The following is a 13,846-nucleotide window of genomic DNA, read 5'->3' as shown; positions in this document are numbered from 1 at the left end:
ATGCCACCTTCTTACCCCATGGAATTAGGCAGCTTAATATTATACAGCATAAGTATTTAGAGAGAGATTTCCTCTCATCTCTGAAAAATAACATCATTAATATTTCTTTTCTGAAAACATCCACAGATAAATAATCCTAGTTCAAGCCACATTATACAATTTAATCATGTCATCACAGAGAAGTAACCATATTTGGTGGATAGGACTCTTGGTATAAAAATAATATAATTTCATAAGATATCAATATGAGAATCAAAGGATAGTTTCATACAGGAAATATGACCCAGGGAACAGGAATACACACCTTCCCAAAGTGCCAATAATTAGCCGTATTTTAGAAATGCAGAATGTGAACCATTTGGGACCACAAAATACAGAATGTTTAAGAACTATGATCCCGTTGGAAAATAATTTATATTTGGTTAGTTCCTTAAACTAGTGGGACCAAAACTGGTACACGATTTCTTTAATACAATGAGCACCATGTGGCAGAATCTTCGAAATGTTTACAATATTTGGTCCAATACACAGAAGAAATGCAAACACATGTTCACCAAAAGCAGCACTCTTGGTAATAGCCAAAAACTATGAACAACCCAGATGTCCATAAACAGTAGTGTAGATAATAAATTGTGGTATAGTCACAGAATAAAATAGGGTACAGCTGTAGGGATAAATAAGCTATGATCATACACAACATGGATAAAATTCACATGCACAATGTGGGGGTAAAGAGGCCAGACACAAGAGAGCACATTCTTTGTAATTCCTGCTACGTACAGCTAAAAACAGGCAAAATGAATCCGTCCGTTAGAAACACGGATTCGGATTATACTTGGGAGGGGAGAGAGAATGCAAAAGCCAAAAAGAGGATCTCCGGGGCACTGATAATATTCTGATCTTGATCTGAGTGGTGGTTACGAAAGTCTGTTCACTCTGGGAAAATGTACAGGGGGGTGGATTTATGATTTATGCGCTTTTATGTGTGTATATTTCACCAATATGTAAAATCTGCATCGAATAATTACTTGAGGAATGTATGAAAACATGTTCTAAAAGATTTAATTCCATGGGCAACAATATAATGTTAACACATAAAACAAGAGACAGTCCAATGTTATTTTAAAATACATAAATGTGTAGGGAAAAGACAGTGGATATGTACCAAAGTTATTAGCGGTGAGGATCTCTGGGTGGCTTGTTTATGAGTGATACTTGTTTCTTTATGTAAATGAATATTCCCTTTATGCTTAAGAGCCTATTCGAAGAATAGCCTTTTATCCCAGACTTTAAAAAAAAATAGTACTTTCTGTGGAATTTTTTTTTTAATCATAGGTTGGAACATCTTGAACCTTCTTGCTAAACCTGCTGTTGCTGGAGTGCTCTATGCCATAATGAAGTGGGATTGAATCTGTTACCCAAAATGTAGCAATTCCTTAGGATTATAAATTCTTAGTATAATAAGTTATTATGCAACCATAATGAGTCCATTTGGGCCTGAGGGAAACCATTAGATAAATGTACCTGATTCTCTTCCTGGCCTCTTTCTCAAAAGGAATCGAATGCCAGGAGAATAGACACATTATAAAAAAGGGGAACATGTTTCAATTGCTTAACGACCTTAGCATTGAAGCACAAGAATTATTATTCTGATTTCAGTGTTTATCCACTAGATAACTCATTTCTATTCAGGTCTGTTGTTGTTCATGGCATATATTATTTCTGAATCTCCTGACAGTTCTAAATATTTATGATAACATATTTTTGTTCCCAGAAGCAGAAAGTTCAAATGAAAGGATGGAAACATGTGAACTGTGACTTAAGTTAGGTCCAAACAAATGATAATTCATTGAAGTTAAGACACCATCAATTTGAAGGCACCCCACTATTCATAGATTGCTAAGGAAGAAAAGCACCAACAAGTTGTGATTGCACAAAGCATCTTAATTTCAGAAATGTTTGCATACTTTAAAATTCGTATTCTAGAATTGATGAACTATGTCGGTAAAATACAGAATGTTTTAAGGTCCAGGTCTGTCACATTACATGTTTTCTAAGCACTGGATTAAATACCTCACAGCTACCACTAACCCTGATGGTGCCTTTGGGCAAATCCCATCAAGGGACCTGCCCCCACTTCGGTGCTTTTTCCTGGAACACTATTGTAATAAATCCAAACCTACAAAGTCTCTGGTATGAAGAGTGCCCCTTCGAGACCGTGCTGTATGTATGATCATTTGTTAAGCCTCAACAGGCACACTGCCAGAAAGTGTGTTCAGTACTTTGCATGATTCTTTCATTTCACCATCACAACAACCCTAACAAGTAGTGGAAATACTGAGGTCCTTAAAGTGGATCCTGTTGGTGCCCATCCCTTTCCCATCTGGTGCACCCATGCTCCAGCTGTGGTTGAGAGTTGCTGCTAACAGCTCATAGCTTCCCCTTCTCTTTAAAATTGCCCTAAGCCCAGAGGAAGACCCCTCACCAGGAGGTTATGCCTTCCTTCCCTGACCTTCTCAATGTGCAAAAGGCTGGTCTTCTTGCCTCAAGGTGAGACCCACTCTGTCATCCTCCAGAGCTCCCACCCACAGGCAGAAGCCAGGCTCCTGTGGAGACCATACCATTGCTCGGCTCCTTCCCCTTCCTTGTCTGCTGCACTCTCTTCCTCCCCCTGAGCCCTTCTCAGTAAATCACATACACTCGAATCCACACCCCCCCCCCGCCCTCAGGCTCTGTTTCTAGGGAAGCCAAACTTTCCAAAAAAAATTATGAGTTAAGAAATTGGGTCTTTGAGAAATTCGGTGACAGAATCGCAGAAGTTACCAAGTGCCAGCCTGGAACCAAGATACGTTTGACATCCAAGCTCTGCTCGGAAGCTCCAGTTGGCTGGGATCAAACAAATATTGCCTGAGAAGCAGGTTGCTACTCCTCTTTACATCTGTGTTTGCAGTCCTTCCACGTCTGTTAGCTCTTATACTCATTTGTTGCAGAAGTGGAAGCCCAGACCATCGAAGAGCTAAAGCAGCAGAAATCATTTGTGAAACTTCAAAAGAAGCACTACAAAGAAATGAAAGACCTGGTTAAAAGACACCACAAGAAAACCACTGACCTAATCAAAGAACACACTACAAAGTATAATGAGATTCAGAATGACTACTTGAGAAGGAGGGCAGCTTTGGAAAAGACAGCCAAAAAGGACAGTAAAAAAAAGTAAGTTGAGTATTTCTACTTTGTTTCATAGTGTGAAGGAAGAGAGTCCTTTACGTGGATTTTTCAGTATTTTACACCATATTTTGGATCCAGGGCAAGAAGGAAGGCCACCTCAGCTCAGTTTTGCTTGTGGACTAAATTTCTTTATTTGCCTGCCTCCTGAGAATAGATATACAGGAAGTCCTACCCTTGGGTTCTGGCCTGTGGGCCCAATACCAGTTGGCTGACTTCCCATATTACAGCTGTTAACCTGGCCAGTATGCAGTTTTGCTGTGTTCTAGAACCTAGTTGAAGAGGTGACTTGTTATAGAAAAGAGCTGCCTTTGCTGAAACCCACAGAGGCTTGTACAGGTAACCCTTGTGTTTGGGTCTAGGGGTCCCCATAGCCCCATGTACCTGGACCTTGACAAGGAGAAGCATCTCTCACACATTCATTCAACCAACATTTATTGAGTGCCTACTGTGTGCCCTGGGGACACAGCAGTGACCATGACCTTTGCAGTTATCACCCATAACTAGCTAGCATGGCAATGCAGGGAACTACGTGATCATGCAAGCCACCTGCCACTGAGCTGAGTCAGATAGGCTCTATTCCATCCTTTCTTTCTCTTCCTTACGGAATAATCTTAGCTTGATGCCAGGTTAGAGAGAGATGTAAGAGGCAATTTCAGATCCACATTGTGACATACGATTGAATATGTGCTTAACTTAACGGCACAATCAAAACCCAGTAGTTGGGTTTTAAAAAGCAACAACATCACTATTTCTTAGAATTAGAATAGTCTTAGAAGCCATCGAGGTGAACTGCTGCCACTTCTTCAGGGAGGAAGCCAAAAGCTCAAGACATTTACACAATTACACAATTACAATTACACAGTTACACAATGATTCGGGCAAAGCTTGGCCTAAAACTTCTAAATTTCTGTTGCAGTGATATATATGTGTTTGTTTATTCACATATTTGTTTACCTAGAGGTCATATCCTGAAAACTTCTAATAGAGTATGGAAGTAATTCATCGTAGAAGACATATGTAAAAATCCTATGAAAATAGAAAAAGGGAAGCAACACACATACACACAATCTGAGTGGCTACCAGTTATCAAGACCCGCTGTCCAGTATGGCAGCCACTAGGCACATGTGGTTTTTGAGCCCTTGAGAAGTGGCTCATGGAAGTTGAAATGTGCTATAAGTCTAAAATACATACCAAATTTCAAAGACTCTTTTAAAAAAAAAAGAATATAAAATAACTCATATTTTATATTGACTTACATTGATTTTACTTTAATTACATGTTGAAATGATAATATTTTAGGTATACTAGGCTCCATACAGTGTGTTATTAAAATTAATTTCACTCACTTCTTTTTACTTTTCAAGTTAGCCACTAAAAATTTTAAATCACATATGTGGAAAAAATCAAATACGTGGCCCATGTTATATTTCTACTGGACGGTATCAGCCATTTAATGTAATTTCTATCCTTGAACACTGAATTTTAGCTCTTAGTTTCTGAGAAAAGGGAATATGGGCTAGATAATTCTCCTTATCTGATTAAAGCAAACTTGCTTGTTTTTCTAAGAGTGACAAACATTTTCCTGGTATTAAATTACAGAATTCATCTCATGGATCTTATACAGTCAGTAGTAGAAAACAGGGGATAATGTCTTCAACCCTCTTTTTACAGAAGATACAGAAACACTGTTTCCTTGGTTATTTTTTTATGTTTTTCTTCAAAAAATAAATAAACAAAAATCCCTAAGCATCTAGTATCAAAAGAGGTACATCAAGAGAAACTTCTCTTTAAGAGGCAAAGAACTGAGGTCTGATTATGTCCGTCTCTCTCCCATCACCTTTGATACACATTAAAATCCTGAAAATACCTCAGAGCAATAAATGGGAATTATTGTCCATTAGGTTAGTTTCTTATTAAAATACCCACTGTCTCAACTGAGCTTTCCACATCCTGGAAAGGGCAGATCAGACACGGGCATGCAGTGTTTGTGTTGTTTTTAACAACACAGCCTTTGCCTTACTCTAGATATCTGTCCTTGGATGAGCTGCTCTGGGCTCCCCCATACTGTGTTCTTAGGCAGATTGTCTCACTGAACCTCAGTTTCCTCAAATGCAAACTGGAGATGGCCACACCTTGTTGGGTTGCTGTGAAAAGAAAACCAAAAGTAGAGAGTGCCTGGTAAATGTTGCATGGTCAGTAACTGTTGACCTGTGGCCTCTGCTGTGGTGGTTGTGGTGGTTGTGGTGGTTGTGGCTGATTAAAGAGATGTCTTTATGTTCTGGTTACACTGACTTCCTGCTACCAAAGACAATAAATGTATCTCACGTTCAGGCCAAGATGGAGGTCACCTCGCTGATGCTACTTATTGTGATATTGACAAATCATCTTGTATTCATGCCAGGATGGACGGCCACCTCAATGCTGCCATGCCATTCTGATGTATCAGGTGTCCTGAGCCTTGTAGAGTGTTCATTCTCATTTAGCATTGCACATTAAAATGCAAATAGAAACTTCTGAGGGAATTCTGCATCCCTTATTTGCCACAATAGGATCCTAACACCAACTTCAACCAACTGCCTCTCCTGAGGTACCATCAATGCTGGCCTAAGTCAAAGTGAAAGCAACAGGAATTAGGGCCAGCTGATTCAAGAAACTTCCACCTGTTCTGCCTGGCCACAAGCGAAAAACATGGAGGCAGAATCTGATGTGCTAGATATCTTAGGTGGTTTAGTTTTCTTTCTGCAGAAGTTTCCATATGAATGAAGAAAACAGACCTGCTCTTAGTACCCCATTCCCAACACCATCTCCTTTTCTGTGTGCCCTAAAAAAGGTAAGAGCACAAAATTTGAAGGAATCACACCATGTTTTAGCACAATCAGTTAGTGAGAATTGCTTTGATTTATTTCAAGATTACTCCTAAACTTCTCAAAATCTGCATAATTCTCTATGAACAACTCAAAGAAAGTCACTGTGCACAGAGTAAGCACTCAATAAGTATTTTTCAATGAACTCACACATCCTCCTTTCTCTTGTAACTTAACCATTTGAAGGAAAGTGCCATTTTGGGTAGAGCTATCCATGAAGCTGGTACATCCCCCAAAGAAACTTATTTTAATAATGTATCTTTGCTATTAGAAGATGTCAAGAAACAGAACATGTCAGCTGGGGGAGGGGTCTGCACATGCTCTCTGTTTTCTATCCATCACCCAGATGTAAAATTCAACACCTCTTCAACTCTCCTGACAGAATCCAATCAATGTCGAGTGTATTGAAGTCGTTATAGGACATTAAGTAGCCGAGAATTACATTATACATGTCTTGTTAAAAAATTAAAAGATAAAAGCCTTAAAAGATCCTTATTAGACATTGTTTTTCCCTAGGCGGGGGTGGGAGGATTATCATTCTCTCCACCACTACCACAGAGTCCCCAGCCTCCTGGCTTTCTTTCTCTGTCCCTACATGAAATCTCACAAATGTCATCCACTCTGTGTTTGGAGACACTCCACTGCTAAGCTTGTCCTTAGGGTATCAGCCTCTATCTCAAGTGGTTTGTTTAAACATTTATTTCCCAACACAACACTCTATCTAGGAGGAACTGTGGTATGCAATGTTCCCTCCACCTTGTTATGACCTGCCTGTTTTGTGAGTCAAGCTCTGTGTCTCTGCAGGTCAGATCCCAGCAGTCCTGACCATGGTTCATCAACGATTGAGCAAGATCTTGCTGCCCTAGATGCCGAAATGACCCAAAAGTTAATAGACTTGAAGGACAAACAACAGCAGCAGCTGCTTAATCTTCGACAAGAGCAGTATTATAGTGAAAAATACCAGAAGCGAGAACATATTAAACTGGTAAGCCCAAGAAATGCTGTTGTGTTTGTATAGCTGGAACCCTCTTTTCTATAGAAAACTCTTGATGCTCTTGGATAACTTTAAAGAGAGACAGTGGGGACTCCTGGGTGGTTCAGTTGATTGGGCGGCTGCCTTCGGCTCAGGTCATGATTCTGGAGTCCCAAGACTCCCCTGCTCAGTGGGGAGTCTGCTTCTCCCTCTCCCCCTCCCCCTGCTCCTGTTCTCTCTCTCCCTCACTCACTCTCTCTCAAATAAATAAATAAAATCTTAAAAAAAAAAAATAGAGACAGTGGCGGGTCTGGCTGGCACCTTCCTCTGGCTTCCTTAGCCAATAATCTTATCTTGATGCCAGGGTATAGAGAGAGGTAAGATGCATTTCTCCGATACATATTGTGGTGTGCTTTAATGCGTGCTTAACTTAAAAGCACAATCAAAACCCAGTACCTGGGCTTTAAAAAGCAACAAAATAATTTCTTAGAACTTGAAATTGCATAAGGGCACCTAGTGTCCACCACACTAATATTTTATAACCTCCACTCTTCCAGCATCTTCACCAAGCTCCTCTCTGTTCCCCAATGATGCTATGTTTTATTGTTTTATTTTCACTAACTTATTTTGGGGTTATTATAGTTTTTTGGGGGGAGATTCTTTGAACTCTCACAAGGAATTAATAAAAAAACAACGCTTATTTTGATTCAAGAAAATTAACAACATGCTACAAATAAATATTCACTATTTTTGGTGTCAATGGGCCTTGCAGACATTACACAGTACCGTCCACTCTCCTGCATTTAGAAGAGTGTCTGGCCAGTCTGGGATATTGTCTACCCAATTGCTGAGGCCCCCTGTGGAAGGAAATGCCATAGTCCCTCTTAGTGATCAGTTTTGTCCTCCAAAAGGTTTTCTCGAAGGTTGTGACAACTGTTGTTGATGCCTTGAGGTCATGATAAATATGTGGTGACAGATTAAATGATCAAATGATAAAGTAGCCTTGAAAACAAGCCTGTGCCCCAAACAAAACAAATGAGTAAGCTAATAGAAATTGAAGTTGTGTAGCCAGAGTTTGTATGTGTTTTTATGTTTCTGCTTTGGAGATGGGTGGGTGGTTTAGCGATTGGTGGATGGTTTAGCCATCACAGCAAACTAGGTGATTCAGTGTCATGCTGTTGACTTAGTGCTGGTTCCCCAGTGATGATACGCAAACGAGTAGGCCAAAGTCACGTGAGGAGCTTATCAAACATCAGATTCCACTTGGCCAGTTATTTTCAACTTCAGCATGCATCAGAATCACTTGGAAGGCTGTTAAAACACAGATTGTTGGTCCTTGCTCCGAATTTCCAATTCATTAGGCCTCTTGTAGGGCTGGTGATTCTGATGCTTGAAGTCCCAGGACCACACTTTGAGGACTGCTGCCTGATCGCTAAATGTAAGGCTTGAGGATTTACTTTTAACAATATCCACTTGATTTGGGGGGGTGCGGGGGCTGCCTTATCTGTGAACCACTGAAATATGATCTGAGCTATGAAGGAATGGTAGGTCAGAGGTCAGGTTCAGTGTAAGGAAGGGATTGCTTGACAGGCCAGAGAAAGTCAAAGTAAATCTTAGTGAGAAATAATGGTTTTGAGACCTTGCTACCATGACAGCCATCTGATTTTCTCCAGTACCTCACCCGTGGTACTCCAGAAAATAACAACAATAATAAAAATTAAAATAATAACCATGTATTAAGCATTCACCATAGGGGCCATACCTTGTGCTAAACCATTTACAGAAATTGTCTGATTTAATCCCTACAACAACCACGACTGGAGTTTAGTATTATTGTCCGCTTATTTTACAAATAAAAAACAGAGCAATTCACAACTAGAAAATGATGAGGTTGGGATTTGAACCTCGGTCCTCTGACTCTAGAGGCCCTGCTTTCTAACCATTGTGCAGATACCTCTGGTAAATCAGATTTCAAACCAAACTTATCATAATGACCTCATATCTACTCACACAGGACATGCACAGCCAACTCCTTCATTACAATGACTGGGATACTGTACTGTCTCTTTCTCTTCAACAGCTTTATTATATATGCCATGCAATTCACTCCTTTAAGGTGTATAGTTCAGTGGTCTTTAGTATATTCATGGATATGTACAACCATCAGAACAATTTTAGAACATTTTTATCACCTCAAAAATAAACCCTCATTCATGCATTCATTAAACAAATACTTATTAGATACCTACTCAGTAAATATTTTCAAATAGAAAAGGGGAAAAAATGACAACAATCCCAGCCTTTATGGAGATTACATTCTAGATGAGGGGTCAGACCATGAACAAAATATGTTGGTACGGGGTACCTGGGTGGCTCAGTCAGTTAAATGTCTGCCTTCAGTTCAGGTTGTGATCTTGGGATCCTGGGATCGAGCCCCGAGTTGGGCTCCCTGCTCATCAGGGAGTCTGCTTCTCCCTCTCCCTCTGCCCCCTCCTCCCATCGTTCATTCTCTCTTTCTCTCAAATAAATAAAAGCTTTTAAAAAGTTGGTAAAATATATAGTATGTCAGGTGGTCCTAAGGGTTAGGAGAAAAATCAATAAATGAGGAAATAGGGAGTGGGGATGGAGGGAAAGTTGAGGAACATGCTTTGAAATTTTAAATTGAGTAACCAGGAAGGACTCACTAAGAGGCAGCAGCTGACTTAGGAGTGAAGGACTGATGTCTACAAACACATGAGGCTGGATTGTGCACAGCAGAAGGATTAGCAAATGCAAAGACTCTGGGTCAGGGATGGGGCTGTCTGTTGAGGGACCAGCAGGTTGGCTCTGTCTGAGGCTGTCCGAGATGGGACTTCTGGGGCTAGGGACAGATCTCTTAGAGTTGTAGACCTCTGTGTTTCATTCAGAGTGAAGTTGACGCCACTGGAAGGTTTTGCATGGAGGAGACACATGACCTGAAGTAACCTTTACAAGGATCACTCTTGATGAAGAGTAGGGTTCCAGGAGAACAGAGTTCAGATGAATGGTGGTTCACAGGGTTAGAAGTCCTGGGGTTCTCTGGCAGATGACTGCATTTGACAAATAGGGTGACTATTACTTGGAGGACTAGGCAATCCATCCATAATCATCCTGAGTTGCCCCAGAGTTCCAGCCCCTGGCAAGATTCCCTTCCCCGAGGAGAGAGACGCAGTAATTCAGAATAAGAGGAAAACTCGAGAGTCATGGGAGAGTCCCAAACCAAGAATTCAGAATGTGGATGAAAACAGAAGCCCAGACATGCCAGAAAGGCCTTTAGGGGAGCAGGGGGCAATACAAATGGCTGCAGAAATCACAGGGAAGAGTTGCACAAGCTCAGCATCACAGGAGGAACACCTGGGCATGAGGCCCCACATCAGATCCCACTGGAGGAGGCCACAGAGAGTGGCTCAGCCACTTTTCTCCCGGAGGGGAAGGTGGGCTGGGAACTAGGGAAGATCAAGCTGAGCTTCTAAGTGGAAAATTACTCCCCTGCAGGGACACTGGAACTGGAGAGGTAGTGGAACTCCTCCTGGAGGTGGCAGTCCAACAACAGGGGCTTCTACTCGCTTCTCCCTAAGAAGGAATGAGTGTGTCCATAATAAAAGCCTTGGGGCCCCTGGGCAGCTCAGTCAGTCAGTCGAGCGTCTGCCTTCAGCTCAGGTCTTGATCCCAGGGTCCTGGGATCGAGCCCCGCATCGGGGTCCCGCTGCTTCTCCCTCTTCCTCTGCCTCTCCCCGCTGCTCGCGCTCTCTCATGCACTCACTTGCTCTCTCAAATGAATAAATAAAATCTTAAAAAAAAAAAAAGCTTTGAAGAGTTTTTCAGAAAAACATACACACATGTCTAAGCTGGTCTGGCCCTTTCAGGCCAAATATACTCAAAATACTCACCCTGTCACCTTTGTGATTGTGGATTTGGGTTTCAGATAAAGTCCTGATGTCTTTGAACACAGTTGTATTCTTTGGTTAAGACGGTGAAGGCCTAAATGCCTAGACTTTAGAACCACACAGAGTTTGTTTTATGGCCATTTGGAGGCATCCACAATTTCTACTACATGCCCTTAGCTGGCACATATCAAAACTTTCTCTCACTCCATTTGTAACAACCAGAAATTGTTCTGCCAGGAAATCTTTTGACCGAGAGCACCCAGAAGTGTTAGTTCTATCTTTGGTTGTGGATCCGAGTTATGAACAGCCCTCTCAGCCTAAATTAGACAAATGGAAGTGTAATTAAAAAGCAAGTAGGCCCCAGGTAAAAAGGAGTATTTGGGTGATGAGGAAAATTAAACAAGATATTTCATCTCCCAAAATTGCTTTGGGAATTAAATACAGATGTGTTTAGGTTAAGGTCTATACATTTCAAATGCTGGAACCCACAGTTCAAGGATTAAGAAAGAAAGCTTTACATCAATAAACTCCCTACCAAACGTTCAATAAAAATTCAATGTCTGTGGGGCGCCTGGCTGGCTCAGTTGGTAGAGCATGTGACTCTTGATCTTCACATTGCAAGTACGAGTCCCACGTGGATGTAGAGGTTGATTAGAAATAAAATCTTAAAAAAAAAGTTAGTATTTGCAAAACACTGGAGATGAAGATGAAGAAGGTGTGGTTACCACACACTCAGGGAGCATGTATCCCAAAGCTATAATAGCATATGATAAATGAAATAATAAAAGTATCAGCAAATTAATACGAAAACCCGTATATGAGAGCAATTTATGTAACTCTATAAATTGATAAATACCAACAGAATATTTTTGAGGTAATTGTTCATAGGAGGTGTAAAATGCACACCAAGCTTCATAGACTATAGCTTCAAAGACATTTTTATACCTGTCTAAAGAAGAATCTTTTTTTTTTTAAAGATTTTATTTATTTATTTGAGAGAGAGAATGAGATAGAGAGAGCATGAGAGTGGGGAGGGTCAGGGGGAGAAGCAGACTCCCCGCTGAGCAGGGAGCCCGATGTGGGACTCGATCCCGGGACTCCAGGATCATGACCTGAGCCGAAGGCAGTCGCTTAACCAACTGAGCCACCCAGGCGCCCTAAAGAAGAATCTTTATCCTTAAAACTCTCTATCCAAATAGCTCTGCAGCCTGGTTGTGCAAGTGTGGGTCCCAAATCACCTGGGAGCCTGTTAGACATTCAGTCTCCTGCCCCACCCCAGACTGGCTAGATCACAATTTGCATTTTAATAGGAGTCCCAGATGACTTGTTACACATTCAAGTTATAGAAGCACCATTTGCGAGCCATCGATCCTTATCTTTGCTCAAAATGCCTTTTGGAATAAGGCTAAAGTTACTTTTAGGTGAAATGGGAAATAGAGCATGTGCCCCATTATTCACAGCTTGATCGAGCTGGAGGGATACCTGTTGGTGCCAAAGGCACAGGGCCTATGGAAATCACTCCTGTCATTTCCTGCCTATACTGGCACCCGAAGAAAACAGTTACTTTCAGTTAGAGGTGAGTGAAAATAAAGATATAAATTCCCCAACCCCATTCAAGCTCTTGCACTCCCTGAAGTCTCTCCATAGATATTGTGAGGATCTGTGAACCCCAGCTGGGGACCCCTGTTCCAAGGATAAGGTTGGGGAATCTGCTCTAACTTAATCTGTTTTTCATCAAAAGCCATAGGTTGCCCCTGAGTTTGGTCATCCCATTAGGGTTAGGTTTTCATTTTAAAAGTGACTTTGGGGGCGCCTGGGTGGCTCAGTTGGTTAAGCGACTGCCTTCGGCTCAGGTCATGATCCTGGAGTCCAGGGATCGAGTCCCACATCGGGCTCTCTGCTCAGCAGGGAGTCTGCTTCTCCCTCTGACCCTCCCCCCTCTCATGCTCTCTATCTCATTCTCTCTCTCAAATAAATAAATAAAATCTTTTTTTTTTTAACATTTTTTTTTTAAAGATTTTATTTATTTATTTATTTGAGAGAGAGTGAGAGAGAGAGCGCAAGAGGGGGTAGGGTTAGAGGGAGAAGCAGACTCCCTGCCAAGCAGGGAGCCCGATGTGGGACTCGATCCCGGGACTCCAGGATCATGACCTGAGCCAAAGGCAGTCGCTTAACCAACTGAGCCACCCAGGCGCCCCTAAATAAATAAAATCTTAAAAAAAAAAAAAAGTGACTTTGGTATGGGGCACCTGGGTGGCTAGGTTGGTTAAGTGTCTGACCCTTGGTTTTGGCTCAGGTCATGATCTCGAGGTCATGAGTTGAGCCCCGTGTTGGGCTCCGCACTCAACAGGGAGTTTGCTCAAGATTCTCTCTCCCTCTCCCTCAGCCCCTCCCCCCACTCACTTCCTCTCTCCCTCTCTCTCTCTAAAATAAATAAATAAATCTTTAAAAAATAATAACAATAGGGGCGCCTGGGTGGCTCAGTTGGTTAAGCGACTGCCTTCGGCTCAGGTCATGATTCTGGAGTCCCGGGATCGAGTCCCGCATCGGGCTCCCTGCTCGGCAGGGAGTCTGCTGCTCCCTCTGACCCTCCTCCCTCTCGTGCTCTCTGTCTCTCATTCTCTCTCTCAAATAAATAAATAAAATCTTTAAAAAAAATAAATAAATAAATAAAATAATAATAACAATAGAAATGACTTTGGTAAGTTAGAGAAAATCATAGGGGGTCCCTCTGGGGGCTCTTGATGACTGTCAGTAATGAGCCCCAACATCATATTCAAGCTTAAAAACCCATAGCATACTGAGAGGGCACTGGACTCCATGGTGATGTTGCTGGGGTGAGTTCTCAACTGCAGCGGTCCCGCCATTTTGTCTTCTC

The 13,846-nt window shown here is 41.7% G+C and overlaps 1 protein-coding gene across 1 annotated transcript in view; it reads left to right on the top strand.

Moving 5' to 3' along the window:
• PLCB1 (phospholipase C beta 1) overlaps positions 1-13,846 on the top strand; it is a 679,194-nt gene that overhangs the window by 566,020 nt on the left and 99,328 nt on the right. Inside the window, exons 26-27 of the mRNA XM_021688914.1 lie at positions 2,991-3,210; positions 6,895-7,075. Of these exons, the coding sequence (XP_021544589.1) occupies positions 2,991-3,210; positions 6,895-7,075 (401 nt within the window). The remainder of the gene's footprint in view (positions 1-2,990; positions 3,211-6,894; positions 7,076-13,846) is intronic.

The sequence above is a fragment of the Neomonachus schauinslandi genome, chromosome 10, assembly GCF_002201575.2.
Source record: "Neomonachus schauinslandi chromosome 10, ASM220157v2, whole genome shotgun sequence".
NCBI lineage: Eukaryota > Metazoa > Chordata > Mammalia > Carnivora > Phocidae > Neomonachus > Neomonachus schauinslandi.
The sequence above is the reverse complement of the archived record's forward strand: the minus strand, read 5'-3'. Positions and strand labels throughout refer to the sequence as shown.